The following is a 16,961-nucleotide window of genomic DNA, read 5'->3' on the forward strand; positions in this document are numbered from 1 at the left end:
TATTATGGGCCAGATATGTCCTAAAAACAAGAATGAGTGAGTTGAATAGAAAACAAATCTGCTGGATCAAAACTTTGAATTTCCTACTGGTAAAGCAGCCCACACAAACAGTTTACAGATGGAAAAAGATTCATGTCAAGTTTAGCCTACATGGGGTCAGAGTCACAATTGACATCCCTAACAGAAATTTGCATTTCCTGTCCTCTGCCAAGTCTCCTCTGACAGGACTTTTTACACAAGTGACCTCTGCTACCTAGAAGGACAAAGGCAAAAGATAAATGGGAACCGCACCATCTGCCAGCAAACCTCCAAGGCACACATCATCCTGACTTGGAACTATATTGCTATTCATTCACTGTCAAAATCCAACAACAGCATGGAGATATCTACACCCAAAGGGCTGCAAAAGTTCAAGAACACAGCTCCCTTCTCAAGGACAATTGGGAATGGGCAATAAATAATGGCCTATCCAATAATATCCACATCCTTAAACGAAAAACAAAGAAAAAACGATATTTAATAGTTTTAGCATCCATGGATATCCATGTAATTAATTTTATTCACTTAATTTATTCTACAAGTAGAGAACGGTTGCACAACTATCAACAAAATTCTCACTTCCTTATTTGTTTGCTTAAATTCACATCTGTGAGCTGGTAAATTCATAGTTTCTCCAAGAATGGGAAACTGGCTGGTGAACGAGGGAGTTTCCATCTTCGTGATTGTAAGTACTCTGAAAGCAAAAGCAATGTGGAAATGTTCTGTGTTTTCACATTTTATTTGAATCCTCTTGTTATATTAATTGGCTAATTTAAGCCTTCATAAACAAAATAGTTTGATTAAAATACACATTTAAAACTGAAGACTTTGCAGATTAATTTTTTTGAGGCTATATTTATATCTTGTTATTTTGCGTCTGCTATTTTAGAGATCTGAAATGCTTATGCTTTCAGTTGTATTTCTTTGGAAAATAAAAAAGTAAAAATTAAAATACAGATCACACAGGGAAATGTATTAAAATTGCTCATAAGTTGGAAGTAAAATTTACTTTGATGGTGCTTTAGGTAAATAATGAAGATTAAGTGTTTGGGTTCAAGTATGAAAATACATATATTACACACCTTAGAGGCTTGTGTTAGTCACAACTATTTGAACAATTCATTTTAATTCACTTCAAATCTATTGATTTCACAAGACCATATTTACCAAATAAATTTCTCTACTCTTCAGTCAGATAATAGAAGTGCTTAAAAAGAATTAGTCCAACTTTTTAAAAAGTTACTCTCTCAACTCTTTTTAAAAAAATCATCCCAGGATGTCATTCTTAATGCTACCATATATTTTCCACTCCTAATTGCCCTGAGGGGTTAAATTGGGTTACCTTCTTCAACTGTTCCAGCCTGTCTTGTTCCATTTGTTAGTGGTTTTGATACAATTAAATACATTCTCAAAATTACTTCAGAGTTGCTGAGAATCAACTGTAATGGAGTGGGACTGGAGTTGCATATAAATGAGACTGTTCCACAGCATTGTTCCTTCTCTTGGAGGATATTAAGAGACAATAGCATTCTTACAGCAAGCCAGTCACTTCCAGGACATGTTTAAATGTTCTATTTCCAAGATTTGAAATGTATTAAAGTTCTGAAATTACGGTACCACGATGAGATTAAACTCTCATTCTATATATTTATTAGCTCAGATTGTTGGATTTCTAGTCCAGTAATATAACGGCAAAAGGCATTAGATATCCAATTTACAATGAATCAGTAATGAAGGTAATGAGGCACATGTTAATAAGAGGACAACTCTGCAAGTGTTGAATTAGTCAGTTCAAGAATTTGTTAATTGCAAGGTAACCCACTCTGACCTGTCAGGACAATTAGGGTTGTACAATAAATGACACTCTTAAGGGTGAGATCCACATCCCCAAAATGATTTTTTTTAAAGACTTGAGAGGCTAATATTTTTAAAAGTTAGAATAAATTTTATAAGCACCTCTACCAAATTGGTGAAGATTCTGGAGAAATTTTTATTCAGTCAATATGATCATTGAAGTATATCAAAATTAATTGTATTAATTGTTATTAATAGCACATGCTTGCAAGACACGTATATTTCATTCAGATTGGTGTAAGTTAGGAACTGAAACAGGGAATATTTTAATCTTTTTATTCTGATCAAAAATTCAAAGTGAACTTTTACAAAACAATTTATGCAGAGTTGTGATTACTTAGACGTATGTGCTCAATAAAGGGAAATTCAAAACTTGCAAAAGTTAATGCAATACTGAAAGAAAAAAAAGTTTACTAATCTTTGCTCTCATTCTACTTATGATGACTTGAACATTAATTTTAAACCAAAGAGGAAGTTAAATACCACAAATGCTGGAAATCTGAACTAAAATAGAAAATATTGGAGAAACGTAGCAGGCAAACAGAGTTAACATTTCAAGTCCAATGACTCTTCTTTGGTACCGAATTAAAAGCGAAATTAATTCACACCAATTCCCTTCTTTTATTCCTGTACTGTCAACCCAATGATTGCATTGTCATTGTTAGTATTCCTCAGGGCAAGACTGTACCAATGAAAAAATCATGACAATGGTTAATTTTATTATTTGCCAATCATCTGACAGCAGTAATTTTTACTATTTGTTTGTAGACATTGTCATTTTTGGCTAGCAACCAGGATCACTTGTTACACTATGTAGTTCACTTCATTTTCTGCCTAGATTTCTACCTTATCCTATAGTTACTCTTTATGGTGAGCAATCTGGAGCATGATTTGTTGAAAGGGAAAAGTTTATGTATTCTTCTATCATTGGAAGTAGGCCAGGAATGGGCATAGGAGGCAAACATTTCTAAGAACAGATGTAATTTTCTAATAACTTTGTTCTGGATTCAAGGCCCAGCCCAATGGTACAATGACTAAGAGAATTTCAAGCATGATTTATGACAGATGCTCTTAGCTAGGTTCAATCATAAAATCCGTACAGCATTGAAGCAGGCCATTTGGCCCAGAGAGTCCACATCAACTCTCTAACGAGCACCCCACCTAGATGGCATTTTCATTTACAAGCTTGGCTTTCAGTTAGGCAAGGAGAATTTTATTGTGTAAGGATATTAGGACCCTGGAACAACCTCGTAGTGATATCTGTACTTCACAGAGTATAAATGGTCAGAGTGGAAGAAATTAGAACACACCAGAATGAAAAAATTCAGACTCTGTACCAGAGCAGACTACAACAGGTACATGAACTCACAAAGAAGAGAGAGATTAGTCATTTAATCTGGTTCATTACTACCCGAAAACCCACTGAGGAACTTGGTTAAGACTTCTAACAATGAGTTATCAAATTTCTGACCTATTAAATTGATGGAAAAGACAAAAGCAGAAAATAAAGTAATTCTTCAGGTACAGTGAAGGCACTAACAGTGAAGTTAGTGAGATTTTTTATTATTTTGACTGTTTGAATGACAAATTCAAATTTTATTCAACAAATTGGAAGTTTTATTGATATAAATTATTAAACTGAAAAATGGAATTAAAAAATGCACAAATCTGACTACATGCCACCAAACTCTGAAATAAACCTCAGATGCTGGAAAGATTATCATAAATTGTCAGCTTTGGAAATCCTTCAGCCATTTTGGAAAAGGAATATTTTTATTCATCTCTAAGAAGATGGCATTTTGGAAATGGAAAACCAAGTTTTACTTTGAAAACAGCAGTTAGAACAGCAGAAACTTTGACAGCTTTCAGTTTTAGACTTACAACAATGATTCAACAACAGCTTTAATGAACAAAGAATACAAGGCAACAAATTAGTGCACTAAAAGATAAAAAATTGTAAAATCCATTATGCACATCACAAAGATAATCAACAACTTCAGATGCCTACGAATGATCAAACAACGTAACAAAATATGTCTATATAGACCTTTCCAACTGAAAAATTCAAGCTATTGAATCCATTTGACAGATTAACAAATTGGCAAATGTGGAAAACACAATTCCTAAATATTAAGTAGCTTCAGATTTGGGCACCAAATCAAATGAAGAACAGGTTAGTCAGTTCTCTAAAAACATCACATCATGTGTTACATAAACAACAGAACAAACAAGACATGAGTGAAATTATGCTTCAGTGGCAGGTATCAACTTCCAGAAAAGTCTGCAAATGGTATATATAAATGAAGCAATCAGACCATGCAGCTTAGGGAACTTACAAGAGTGGCCTCTCAGTCACTGAACTTCTGTTGAAAGTAGATCTAATTCTAGAAGACCAGCCCAAATAGAGGTGGAATCAAGAACTAGAAAAGAAACATGACACAGCAAAAGTTTAATTTAATTTAGAACATTCTACATGCAAACTTAAAGCACAAGACACAATCTGACCAGAGAAGGTAGACCTCTCATTTGACCAGTAAATTGAGTGCAACAACATCAACTCAAAATACTAAACAATCAAATGCTATAATACATTGTCACAGATGTGGTTCCAAAATACTACATCAGTGAAGACATTTGCCAACAATGCAGTCATTGTAGCAAAACAAGTTACTTATTGAAAAGTTGCTAGTGAGAACACACCAAGCAAAGATCAAATAATTTCCAACCCACCATATACATTCATGCCTTGGAACAGGACTGTAAACAAAGTATCAGTAGAGTCAGATGTACAGCCTGGAAACAGACCCTTCAGTCCAACTTGTCCATGCCAAGCAGATATCCCAACCCAATCTAGTCCCACCTGCCAGCACCCGGCCCATATCCCTCCAAACCCTTCCTATTCATATACCCATCTAAATGTCTTTTAAGTGTTGCAATTGTACCACTTCCTCTGGCAGCTCATTGCACACATGTACCACCCTCTGTGAAAAAGTTGCCCCATAGGTCTCTTTAATATCTTTTCCCTCACACGCTAAACCCTCTAGCTCTGGACTCCCCGACCCCAGGGAAAAGACTTTGCCTATTTATCCTATCCATGCCCCTCATAATTTTGTAAACCTCTATAAGGTCACCCTTCAGCCTCTGACGCTCCAGGGAAAACAGCCCCAGCCTGCTCAGCCTCTCCCTGTAGCTCAAATCCTCCAACCCTTGCAACCTCCTTGTAAATCTTTATGACCCCTTTCAAGTTTCACAACATCCTTCTAACCAATGTCCTGTACAGCTGCAACATGACCTCCCAACTCCTGTACTCAATACTCTGACCAATAAAAGAAAGCATACCAAATGCCTTCTTCACTATCCTACCTACCTGTGACTCCACTTTCAAGGAGCTATGAACCTGCACTCCAAGGTCTCTTTGTTCAGCAACACTCCCTAGGACCTTACCATTAAGTGTATAAGTCCTGCTAAGATTTACTTTCCCAAAATGCAGCACCTCGCATTTATCTGAATTAAACTCCATCTGCCAATTCTCAGCCCATTGGCCCATTTGGTCAAGATCCTGTTGTAGTCTGAGGTAACCCTCTTTGCTGTCCACTGCACCTCCAATTTTGGTGTCATCTGCAAATTTACTAACAGTACCTCTTTTGCTCACATCCAAATCATTTATGTAAATGACAAAAAGTCGAAGACCCAGCACCGATCCTTGTGGCACTCCACTAGTCACAGGCCTCCACTGGTCACAGGTTGTCTGAAAAACAACCCTCCACCACCACCCTCTGTCTTGTAATTCACATTAAAAGAAAAAAATGCAACAATTCCTTCCCAGGGTAACTTAGAATGATATCCAACATTACTTATGGAGTAAATGTGTGTAACCAACTTCACCTGATCCAAACACTATTTCTAGTGCTAAGAATATTCATATTGCCATCGATTCTTTGACTATTCCTCCTACATCCTTCTTGACCCTTCCTCCAACAGGAACCATTTTCTTTAGCTTATCCTAATTAGAGTCCTTGTGATTTTGAGCAACTATCAGATCTCCTCTCATCTTTCTATTCTCTAAATATAACATTTCCAACCTATCCACATAACTGAAGTCCCATAGCCATGGAATAATTCAAGTAAATCTTTTTCTGCGCCCTTGCTAAAGCATTTATATCATTCCCAAAATATAATAACTAGAATTGTACAAAATACTCAGATAAATCCAGTCGTAAGGCTCATCATAACTGCCTTGATTTTGTATGCTGTGCCTCTATTTATAAGTCTTTGGATACTTTATGACTTTTTAAAATCACTATTACTTTCAACAACACTAATTTTCCCTTTCCCATCACCAATGCCCAGAACTTTACGAGGCCACGGACCTCAGCAAGTCCACTACTCTCCTCCATGCAGTTATTTCCAAGTTTTGTATCATCTACAAATTTTGAAATTCTGCTTTGTGCACCCAATTTCTAGTCAGTATATCAAGGAAAATGGCAGTTCTAATATCAATTCCTGGGGAATCCCACTTCCTTTCTCTGGTTTGAAAACTAACCATTCACAACTACTCGATTTCTTTTCACTCAACGAACACTGGATCCATGTTTCCACTTTCCCTTTTACTTTCAAAAATTCAACTTCGTGTCAAGCTTTTTATGTAGCACTTTATCAAATATCTTTATCAAGTGGTACTCACACTTGATTTTGTGCAACATTCTCTTTGATACAATTCAAAGCAAAATACTGCTGTTACTGGAAATCTGAAAAACACTCAGCATTACTGGCTGCATCTGAGTTCAAACTGAGGTTTAAATGAGTACCGAAGAACTTGAAACATTAACTGTTGTTTCTACATAGATGCTACCAGATCTTCTGAGTGTCACCAGGGCTTTGTTTTTATTTCTTATCTATACAAATTTCTCTGCCAACTGATGTCTTGTTGATTGATTTATCTTCCCATGACTTTTTAGGCAAAGATGCAATATTTGTGATTCTCCAGTTCTCTGGCACCACCAAGAAGGATTGGAAGGTTGTTACCAGGGCATCTGCAATTTCTTCCTTTACTTTCATTAGTATCCCCGAGTGTTTCCCATTTGGTCCTGGTGTCCTATCAACTTTAGGCACAGTCAATATTTAGAATCCCTCCTCTTTATCAATTTTTTTATCCATCCAGAGCCTTAAGTGTCACCTTTTTCATCAGACATCCGGCTTGGTGACGATCGATACAAAATACTCATTTACTATCTCAACCATGTCATTTTCCTCCCTGTGTAAATCCTCTTTGGATCTCTAATGAGCATCACTGCTCTTCTTACTAATTTTTTGACTCAGTCAGACTTCTAGATTAGTTAACAGTTTCTTCTCATTCTCAAACTTTGCCTCTTATTTTCTTCACTTGACCTCTTCCTTTCTAAGAGACGTTGGTTCATAATTATATTATCAATCTGACATATGCACTCTTTTCCTGCTTCATCTTATCATCTTTGATGAAAGACACCTGGTTTTGCTTCTATTACTTTTCCCCATTGTGTAAATGAACTTCAACTGTACCCAAGACTTCTCTTCTTTAAATGTAGCCTATTATTCCATTGCAGTTTAATCTGTCTGAGATATTAACTGTGTTTAATTAAATTTATGAGTTTTCTTAATGAGAGCAAACAGATTGAAGTAGAGTTTATGGATTTCCAAAGAGCACTTGATAAACTGCCACAAAATTAGTACAAATACTAAGCTTTGCTTGTAACTTATCTGGTCCAGGTGTTACTAGAGGTCCCGAGTTCAAATCCCAGACAACTGTTACGACACCTTCCCCCTCCCACCCCCACACTTAATTTAAACTAGCAACACAGAAAAGATTTATCTCGTGCAGTAATTTGTGCAAATTCAAAAGGCCAAGACCTATTTAAAGTAAAAATTAACCACTGTTTCTTAAAGCATGAGAGAATAATTAACTATTTACAACTCCTTTCTCTAACCTATCTTTTACTTTCCCTTCTGTAATAATAGTCTGATAAATCCCCGTGTAAGATTTACCAAAAATTCAAATTTCAAAACCAGGCAGCTGTCAAATCTTCCCTTTGTATCTTCCTGTAGATTTTCTTCTTAGAGACTTCTGTTTCACGGGTCATTAATAGATAATGGTACCTTTTAGAGAGCTGTGTTTCGGGCAGTCTGTATATGCTGGTGGCTTGGCAGTTCTCCCCTCAATTGTTCAATTTTTCCTGGTCTTGGACTCCCAAAGCATCGGATTGTTTCATCGGATTAGTTTTTACTATAGCCAAGATACTAAATTCAAATTTGATTGGAAGTTGGTATTTTGGGGTATAATTTAAACTAATTGGCCAAATTTGAATTTGTTTATTTGTCTCATAGCAACTCAGCCAGTGCTAGCTGCTGGACCAAATGTTACATTGTAAATTCTTCAGCACTGTGGGCTTGCTAAGTCCTTCACTCTCTTAAAGGTACGGTACATTTTTACACCTTCATAACAAGTCTCACCACAGAAATTGACTCACCTCCAATTATGCATTTTAACTCCAATTGCTACTCTTCCTTGTCTATAGCTAGCTGAAACCCTGGGATTGAATGAATGAAAACATCTTACCAATCTACATGCTTACTTGAAGTAAAATTAAGTTGAGCCTTGTTATATTCCAGTTTAGCAATCCAGATTCATCACTGTCTTTTCCTGCCTTGCTGTCTGTTATATGTCTGAATAGCAAATACCAATCGAAATTGACATTATGCAATGTACAAAGAAAGTATAGTAATTTAATTGAACTTCTTGTATCTGTTCTTGCTTATATTAATCTTACTTCCAAGTAATTTCCTTCATAGTTTTCAGCCTGAATTATATAACTTATCAGCATGGGTTCTCTTTGGATACATCAGGAAATTTTAGTGCTATCCATCCTACTTCCAGTGAATAGCACAGCTCTGAAAGCAAATTCTCTTCATCTATAGACTTGTTATCCTTGTTACTTTGCGCATATGGTCAAGTTTTGGTTCAAGGGAAATATCTATTTGTATATAAAAGCTGATAAGATTACAGAATGTGTTCTGCAAAGGTTAAACCTGAGGACAAGTTGCATCGACTAGACCTATAGTACATTGAGTATAGAAATGTAATTTGTTTGAGGTGAAGGAAACTATTTCCTCTCTTGACTTAGCCCTAAAATAAGAATGACAGCAAAGAGTTTTTCATGGAAAGACTAGAATTTGGAAATTGATTGACTTTAGGGGGTTGTAGTTTAAATATAAAGAGAATTTTTACAACTGACAATGTTTGTGAGGTTGTTCCTGGAGTACTGTGTACAGTTTTGGTCTGTGTAATTAAGAAATAATTTACTAGCATTGAAAGCAGCTCAAAAGACATATTAGGCTTAATTCTGGAAAGAAGAGGTTGACTTATCACCAACAGCTAAACAAATTAGGCCATTATAAATTAGAGTTTAGAAGGATAGGAGATGATCTTGTTGAAACATATGAGATTTTGAGACAACTTGACAGGATAATATTGATCAGATGTTTCCACTAGCTAGGAGTCACAAACTAAGGGACATAGTTATATAATAAGAGACATTCTTATGAGATGAAGGAATGTCCTCAGTGGGGAATGAATGCCTGGAAGCCTGTAACCCCAGAGTTATGGAGGCTAGACCACTAAAAATACTTAAAGAGGAGCTGGATAGGTTTTTGAAACGTCTCAAAGTTGAGAACTGTGAGGAACTGGCATGAAAGAGGAGTTGAGGCTTCAGTAGAACAGCCATTGTTTTATAGAAAGTCAGGGCAGGCTTGAGCAGCTGGATGTCTTATTCTTCCTCTCACATCTTATATTCTTACGTTATTTAGTTAGGCAGAGGCATAAAGCTGTGTGGAATCAAGATCAGTAGATGTTGAGATACAGAGAAGGAATGATCTCATTAATTGGCAGATTAGCTTGAGAAGCTAAAGAACCCACATTTATTTTCCTAGAATTTCCCTTAGAATGTTAAAATCATAACTGGCCTTACTAAGCTGAAGACAAGAAATATTGCTTACATTTCAATATGACGATCATTTCTATAAGAAACAAACAGATTTCCTTTTTATTGTTTTGGTCCTTACATTTTGTTTTACATGTGCTGGACAGTTTAAAAAATAAATTGCTCAGTAAAAATGTAATACAATTACCACTCACTTCAGCTCTGCACTTGACAGGAAACAAGGGTTTTCTAAAAGTTAGCAAAAAAAGTTATTTTACTTCCCCTTCATTGACTTTATTCCTATTATGGTTCCAAAGTTCTAGGGAGCAATGAGTTAGATTTGGGGAGGACAAATAAGTCTGATTGTCTACATGGTGAGTTAAATCTTTCTCTGCATTGTTGTCTGAGCATCTATTATCACCTGGAACAAGTGCTTTCAGGAAAACTCAGTTCAGGGGATTTCACAAGAGTGTAGCACAGCCCAGCTAAAGCTTCCTCCATCAGTTTAAACAGAATGGAGATTTGACAGGATCTCTAATAAGCATATGATCCCCCTTTCCTGAGTTTCTGTACTCTGTACATTAAACAACTTGATAGAGCAATTTGTTTAGTTCCAGTCTGTACCTGTGACAATGAAAGGAACAGGATATTTGATGTCAGAGGATGAATTAGAAGCTTCCAGAGGAGTAAAGTCCCTAATATCAGCAAAATAATGAGAGAAGAGATTGCAATAAAAATAGAGATTCTTTTTAAAATTTACTCGTGGCTAGCCAGCATTTATTGCCTGCCCCTGCTGCTCTTGAAGTGAGTGGCTTGATAGGCCATTTCAGAGGAAGTCAAGAGTTAGCAACATTGCTGTGGTTCTGGAGCCACATGTCGGCCGGACCAGGTAAGGATAAACGTCATTAGTGACCCAGATGGGTTTTTCCTGACAAAAAAAAAGAATAGTTTTATAAAAACCAAAAGGCCTGCAGAAGCTGTAAATCAAAGACAAAAATAGAAATTGCTGGAAAAGCTCAGCAGGTCTGGCAGCATCTGTAGAGAGAAATCAGAGTTAATGTTTCGAGTCTAGTGACCCTTCCTCAGAACTGGGAAATATCCTGAATATACTCTATGTACTCATCTTCAAAGGAGTTCTGAGGAAGGATCCAAAATGTTAACTGATCTCTCTCCACTGATCTGCCAGACCTGCTGAGCTTTTCCAGCAAGTTCTACATATGGCAATGCTTTTATGGTCATCAGTAGATTTCAGCTTACCTTTTTAAACTGAATGCTGAGTTTACTTTTTTTTTGCAGCTGGTGTGGCTTGGAATAAATGCGTTTCTCTTTGTGAATTTCTTTAACGTGTATGAGGCTGGGGAAAAGTTTTACTACACACGAGAGCTTCTTGGAGTAAGTTTGCCTTGAGATACCAATATTTTAGATGGTAGTTTCTCTTCTGCAAATGCACTGTTGCTCATGTGTGTTTTTTATATTTCTGTAGTCTGCTCTGGCCTGGGCTAGAGCCCCGGCTGCATGCTTGAATTTCAACTGCATGCTGATCCTCCTTCCTGTATGCCGAAATCTTTTGTCATTCCTGAGAGGATCATGTGGGGTAAGAATTCAAATAAATCGGATTGTATGAAATGTGCATGCTCTTTTACCTTTATCAATATTTAACATCTGCTGCATCAGCCAAGGCACAACTCATAGTACAAAATCACCAAGTTGCTGTTGTGGATTATTTCTGTTCTAATATTTAGATTAGATTTCCTACAGTGTGGAAACAGGCCCTTCGGCCCAACCAGTCCACATCGATCCTTCGCAGAGTAACCCACCCAGACCCATTTCCCTTCAACTAATGCATCCAACACTATGGCCAATTCATCTGACCTGCACACCTTTGCACTGTGGGAGGAAACCTGAGCACCCAGAGGAAACCCATGCAATCACGGCGAGAATGTGCAAACTCCACATAGACAGTTTCCCAAGGCTGGAATCGAACCTGGGACCCTTGAGCTGTGAGGCTATTAACGATTTGAAATTCAATTGCTGTACCTCAATAGAAATGCATTAGCTGCTTTTTTTAATCACCCATTTAATATTGAACAATGTCCCCACCCAAATCACAGATTATTCAAGGGCAGTTTGTAAACAACTAAAGAGGAAATTAAAAGTTGAAATTGTAAGCTGATGCTCTTTCAATAAGAGATTGGCTAACTGTTTGAAAGAGGTGAATTTGATGGGATATTGAAAGTAAATAGATGAGTGGGATGAAACTAAGTGAGTTATATAGAAGGGAACACCAATGCAGACTTATGGTGCAGTGGTAGTTTCCCTACCTCTGATTCAGGAGGCATTAGTATAAAGCCCCATCTGCTCCAGAGGTGGGTCATCACATTGCTGAACAGATTGGTTAGGAAGTATCTACAGAATTATTGAGATGGTTTTCTATTGTGCTGCACCATTTCAAAATGTGCACATGTGGATGCTGGAAATCAGAAACAAAACACACAAATTATGGGGAAAGCTCAGCAGATCTGGTAGCATCTGTGGGAAGAAATAAGATCTAGTGACCCGAAGGGTCTGGGAAGGGTCACTGGAACTGAAATGCTAATCCTGATGTTTCTGCACAGATGCAGCCAGACCTACTGAGTTTTTCCAGCAATTTCTGATCATGCATGTTTAAATCCAGTTTGTTTTTAAAACTAAAAAAAGTTTGAGAACTGTAGCCAGAAGATCACCACTTTAATCACAGAATCCCTACAGTGCAGAAAGATACCATTCAGCCCATCAACACTGCACCACCCTCTGAAGCGCATCCCACCCAGATCCCTCTCAAATCCCCACATCTGCCATGGCCAACCCAACCAGCCTACACATCCCTGCGCACGATGGGCAATTTAACATGGTCAAGTCACCTTGGACTATGGGAGGACACACGCACCTGGAATTTTGAGATCATAGTACTCAGCACTGAACCACTGTGCCATCCAAGATTAACATTGCAGGTGGCATGAACGAGAGAGGAAAGGAAAGTCCTGACTGCCATTTTAAACCCTGATCATAGTGTTGGTGCTGAACCAAGGGGTAAACAAGACATTCACAGGCTTCTCATTGTATTATAAAGGTAGATGCTGAATATTCTTACACATACCTGAATAAAAATAAAATGTAAAATAAGAAAGTGATGAAAATAATCAAGCAATTTGCCAGTATCTCACCAAGAGATTTGGCTTTGAAATACATGGAATAACAATAAATTGCTTTATCAACAATGATGGATATGCAGTACTCTCAAAAGTAATTCAGGCTTGCCCATTGAAAAGAAAGATATCCTTAATGGCATAGTAAATCTCAGATACCCTGTAAAGAGCTCTTTACTAAAGTGTCTCTCTAGTTACACAAATTCCAGAGTAAAATCTGCAGTTAGTGGAGAAGAGAAAATTTTATATAAGTCTGGTGTTTGTCATTTGCTATTGCCAAGGAAATTCAAGGCATTGCTTAAGCTAGTGGAATAATAAAAAAAAACACAAGATCTCTGCTGTACTGCTGGTTTATATTGTTATCAAGGTGGCTAAAGCTGCAAGCAAAAATTATAAATGTGTGCTGCTTGATAATTTGTCAGAGCTCATTCCCATTTGAGACATAATCATTTATCAACAGAATAACAGGAAACTCAACAAGAATCATTAGGAAAAACTAAGACCCAGCGTTTGATGCTATTTATTTGAGCTTGTATATTACTCTACTGCCATCACCTCGGCTAATGCAATCTGTTTAAACACTCATCTGTCACAGTGTCTTGTAACATCTGTTTTCATTTAAAGTGCTGCCGAAGACAACTGGACCGAAATATTTCCTTCCATAAACTGGTAGCTTACATGATTGCCCTCCATACAGGTAACCTAAACAGTTTTCTTACACTATTGTAATTTATTTCCTGAATTCAAGAAATCAAATAAAATGGACTAGAAAAGTTAATTGTTTGGGGGGATTAAAAGCAAAAATATTCAAAAATCAGAAACCTTTGGATATAATCAAGCAACGTTTAGATTAGATTAGATTACTTACAGTGTGGAAACAGGCCCTTCGGCCCAACAAGTCCACACCACCCCGCCGAAGCGCAACCCACCCATACCCCTACATCTACCCCTTACCTAACACTATGGGCAATTTAGCATGGCCAATTCACCTGACCTGCACATCTTTGGAGTGTGGGAGGAAACCGGAGCCCCCGGAGGAAACCCACGCAGACATGGGGAGAACGTGCAAACTCCACACAGAGAGTCGCCGGAGGCAGGAAATGAACCCAGGTCTCTGGCGCTATGAGGCAGCAGTGCTAACCACTGTGCCACCGTGCCGCCCAACGTTGTAACTATTCAAATGCTTTACGCCAGAGTACAGTACTATAAATACTTCACTGATTCCCCTCTGGAAATTAGTTCAGTAATGCCAGTAGTTGAAAGCACTGTCTGTATGCATGTGGTCTGTTTGTGTGTACAATCAATTAATTCACCTCTGCACAAAACATGAATATCATCAGGATTGTCTTATGGCAATAATGACATTTCCAGATTTATAGGATTTTATCCTGATTTTGGGTAAATTTTGGAGAGGCAATATCAGTGAAAGTGTCCCTGTATGCTAACCTAAATAATTGACATTATTAAAGCTAATAATTGAATCACTCAATGGCATAAGTAGAAGTGAGCATGTAGGCATTAGTGCAATGTTAAAAAGAGAAGCTATTCTGTTAAAAGCCCATCAACCTGAACTATTGGCCTCAAATTGATGACCTCATTCACAACCTCTCCCTCCTGCCATATGACATCCCAAAGTCTGGGCATTGTTAAGATCCCAGACTGCATGTATTTACACCTGGTGCTCCTTCAGGTTGTTCGTTTCACCAGTTGCCTGGTGGGAAAGGAAACTAAAGCACATCAGTGATGCCTATTATTAGGTTCACCAGGACTCTGGCCCTGGAAGGTGCTTCAGCTGTTATTGATCTCTCCTGCCCTCTTTCAAATTCTTCATTCATGTAGGGGTCATACATTTGGTTTCCCTCTCCATAGATACTATTGAGTTTTTCCTGCAGTTCTGTTTTTCTTTCAGATTTCCAGCATGTGCGCTATTTCTTTTATTAGACATAATCATAGTCTCTCTTCACTATTTCTTCAGATCCTTTAGGAGATTCTAAAAGGAGTGATATCATTAAAAATGGGAGAGGATAATATTTTTCTCAAATATAACAAGTTTAAGGTTAACCTTAAGAAGAGTTGGAAATGTGACCATGACATTGTTGTAAAATACCTATTAATACAAATCTATAGCAGTAATACTTTATCTCGACCACAAGGGATCAGACCGTGTCATGCTGACTATGGTTAAAAATTAACTGATATAATTTTTCTCAGATTCAGAAGCATGATTTAAGTTGACCCTATTGGCCATATTTTAGTACACAACCTCTTTGAACGATAAAGTAGTTCAAGCAGTTTTGGTGATCACGTACATATTGCTGCATTTTAACAAGGTTATAATGGATGCTCCATCACTTCCTTTACAGCCATTCACATCATTGCACATCTGTTCAACTTTGAACGATTTATGACAAGCCAAGGATATGAAAATGAAACGCTTAACAATGTTTTGTCTAAACTTGGAAATGATGAAAGCTATCTGAATCCAATTCGAGACCCAAACACGGTAACCTGTAACTTCCTTTTGATATCTAATGAAGTCATTATACATTGTGGCTAAATTGCAAACATTGTTATAATTGCACTAATTTAAAAAAGTAAGATAGGATTTCCCACAATCTACATTTTACATCTTCTATATTTATTCCTGATGTGTGGACATTGTTGACTAGGCACACATTTATTACCATCCCTAATTTCCATGGAGAAGTCAGTGGTTAGCTGTCTTCACAAACTGCTGTGTTCCATCTGGTGCTGGTACACCTATGGCGGATAACATAGGACTTTGATCGAGCAAGTGAAGGTATGGCATTGTACTTTCAAGTTGGATGCTATGTGGTTTGAAATATAACTTGCAATGCAGTTTCCATGCATCTGCTGCCCTTGTCCTAGGTGATAAATGTTGTGGGTTTGGAAGGTGCTGTCAGAACAGCTTTGGTGAGTTAGTGCTGTGAATCTTGTAGATGTTATATGCTGTACAGCAGTGATGGAGGGAATGAATGTTGAAACTCAGATGGGATGCCAATCAACAGGCTTTTTTGCCCTGCACAGTGTCAAACTTCTTGTTGTTGGAACTGGGTCCATTCAAGTAAGAGAGAAGTATCCCAATGCACACCTGACTAGAGCTTTTAGATTCGATCTTGTTGGAGATGATCATCACCTGGTACTTGTGTGGTGCGAGTGATATTTACTACTTATCAGCCCAAGCCTGAATGTTGCCCGGGCCTTGCTGCATTTGGACACAGACTGCTTTCATATCTGAGGAGCTGCGATTGGTGCTAAACATTCTGTGAGCATCAGTGAACTTCCCCACTTCAGACTTTACAATAGGCCAAAACAGCTGAAGATGTTTTGGCCAAGATCACTGAACAAATGAACATCTAAAATAGGAGAAGTAAACCATTCAGCCCTTCGACATGGTTCTGCCATTGAAGAAGATCTTGACTGATATGTTTTATGTTTTGAACTCTGTTGCCGTATCCATTCTGATAACCCATGATTCCTTTGCCAATATGAATCTTTTCTCCTCTGTCTTAAAAAAACTTTAAGAATCTCACCTCTACTGTCTTCTGAGTCAGAGAGTTCCAAAGTCACAACCTTCCAAAAGAAAAATATCCTCCTTACTCTGTCCTAAAACAAAGGCAGCATATTTCAAAATGATGCTCCCTAGTTCTGGATTGATTGACAACGGGAAACAACTTATCCACATCCAATTTGTAGCACAATTCAGGATCTTATCACTTCCATTGGATCACACCTCAGTCTCCTAGAGTTCAGCAGAACAAAGCCCGGCCATTACATCCCCTCCTTGTGAAACACGCTTATTCCAGGGGTATCAAACTAGTAAACGTATTGTGAATTTCCTCCAAGCCAGTTAAGGAAAGGCTGGATAGGGTTTGACATCTTTCACTGGAATGTAATGAGGTGGACAGTA

At 37.6% G+C, this 16,961-nt stretch overlaps 1 protein-coding gene across 2 annotated transcripts in view; it reads left to right on the forward strand.

Moving 5' to 3' along the window:
• Positions 1-662: 662 nt before the first annotated feature.
• The window catches only part of cybb (cytochrome b-245, beta polypeptide (chronic granulomatous disease)), a 43,400-nt gene continuing 27,101 nt past the window's right edge, over positions 663-16,961 (forward strand). Inside the window, exons 1-5 of one of the 2 annotated variants that reach the window (XM_072585103.1) lie at positions 663-724; positions 11,142-11,237; positions 11,329-11,439; positions 13,655-13,727; positions 15,394-15,533. In XM_072585103.1, coding sequence (XP_072441204.1) covers positions 680-724; positions 11,142-11,237; positions 11,329-11,439; positions 13,655-13,727; positions 15,394-15,533 — 465 coding nt within the window. In that variant the 5' untranslated portion in view covers positions 663-679. Of the gene's footprint in view, positions 725-11,141; positions 11,238-11,328; positions 11,440-13,654; positions 13,728-15,393; positions 15,534-16,961 lie in introns of those variants that run through there. The other variant, XM_072585105.1, reaches the window with a different exon arrangement.

This window comes from Chiloscyllium punctatum, chromosome 15 (assembly GCF_047496795.1).
Source record: "Chiloscyllium punctatum isolate Juve2018m chromosome 15, sChiPun1.3, whole genome shotgun sequence".
NCBI classification, from domain to species: domain Eukaryota; kingdom Metazoa; phylum Chordata; class Chondrichthyes; order Orectolobiformes; family Hemiscylliidae; genus Chiloscyllium; species Chiloscyllium punctatum.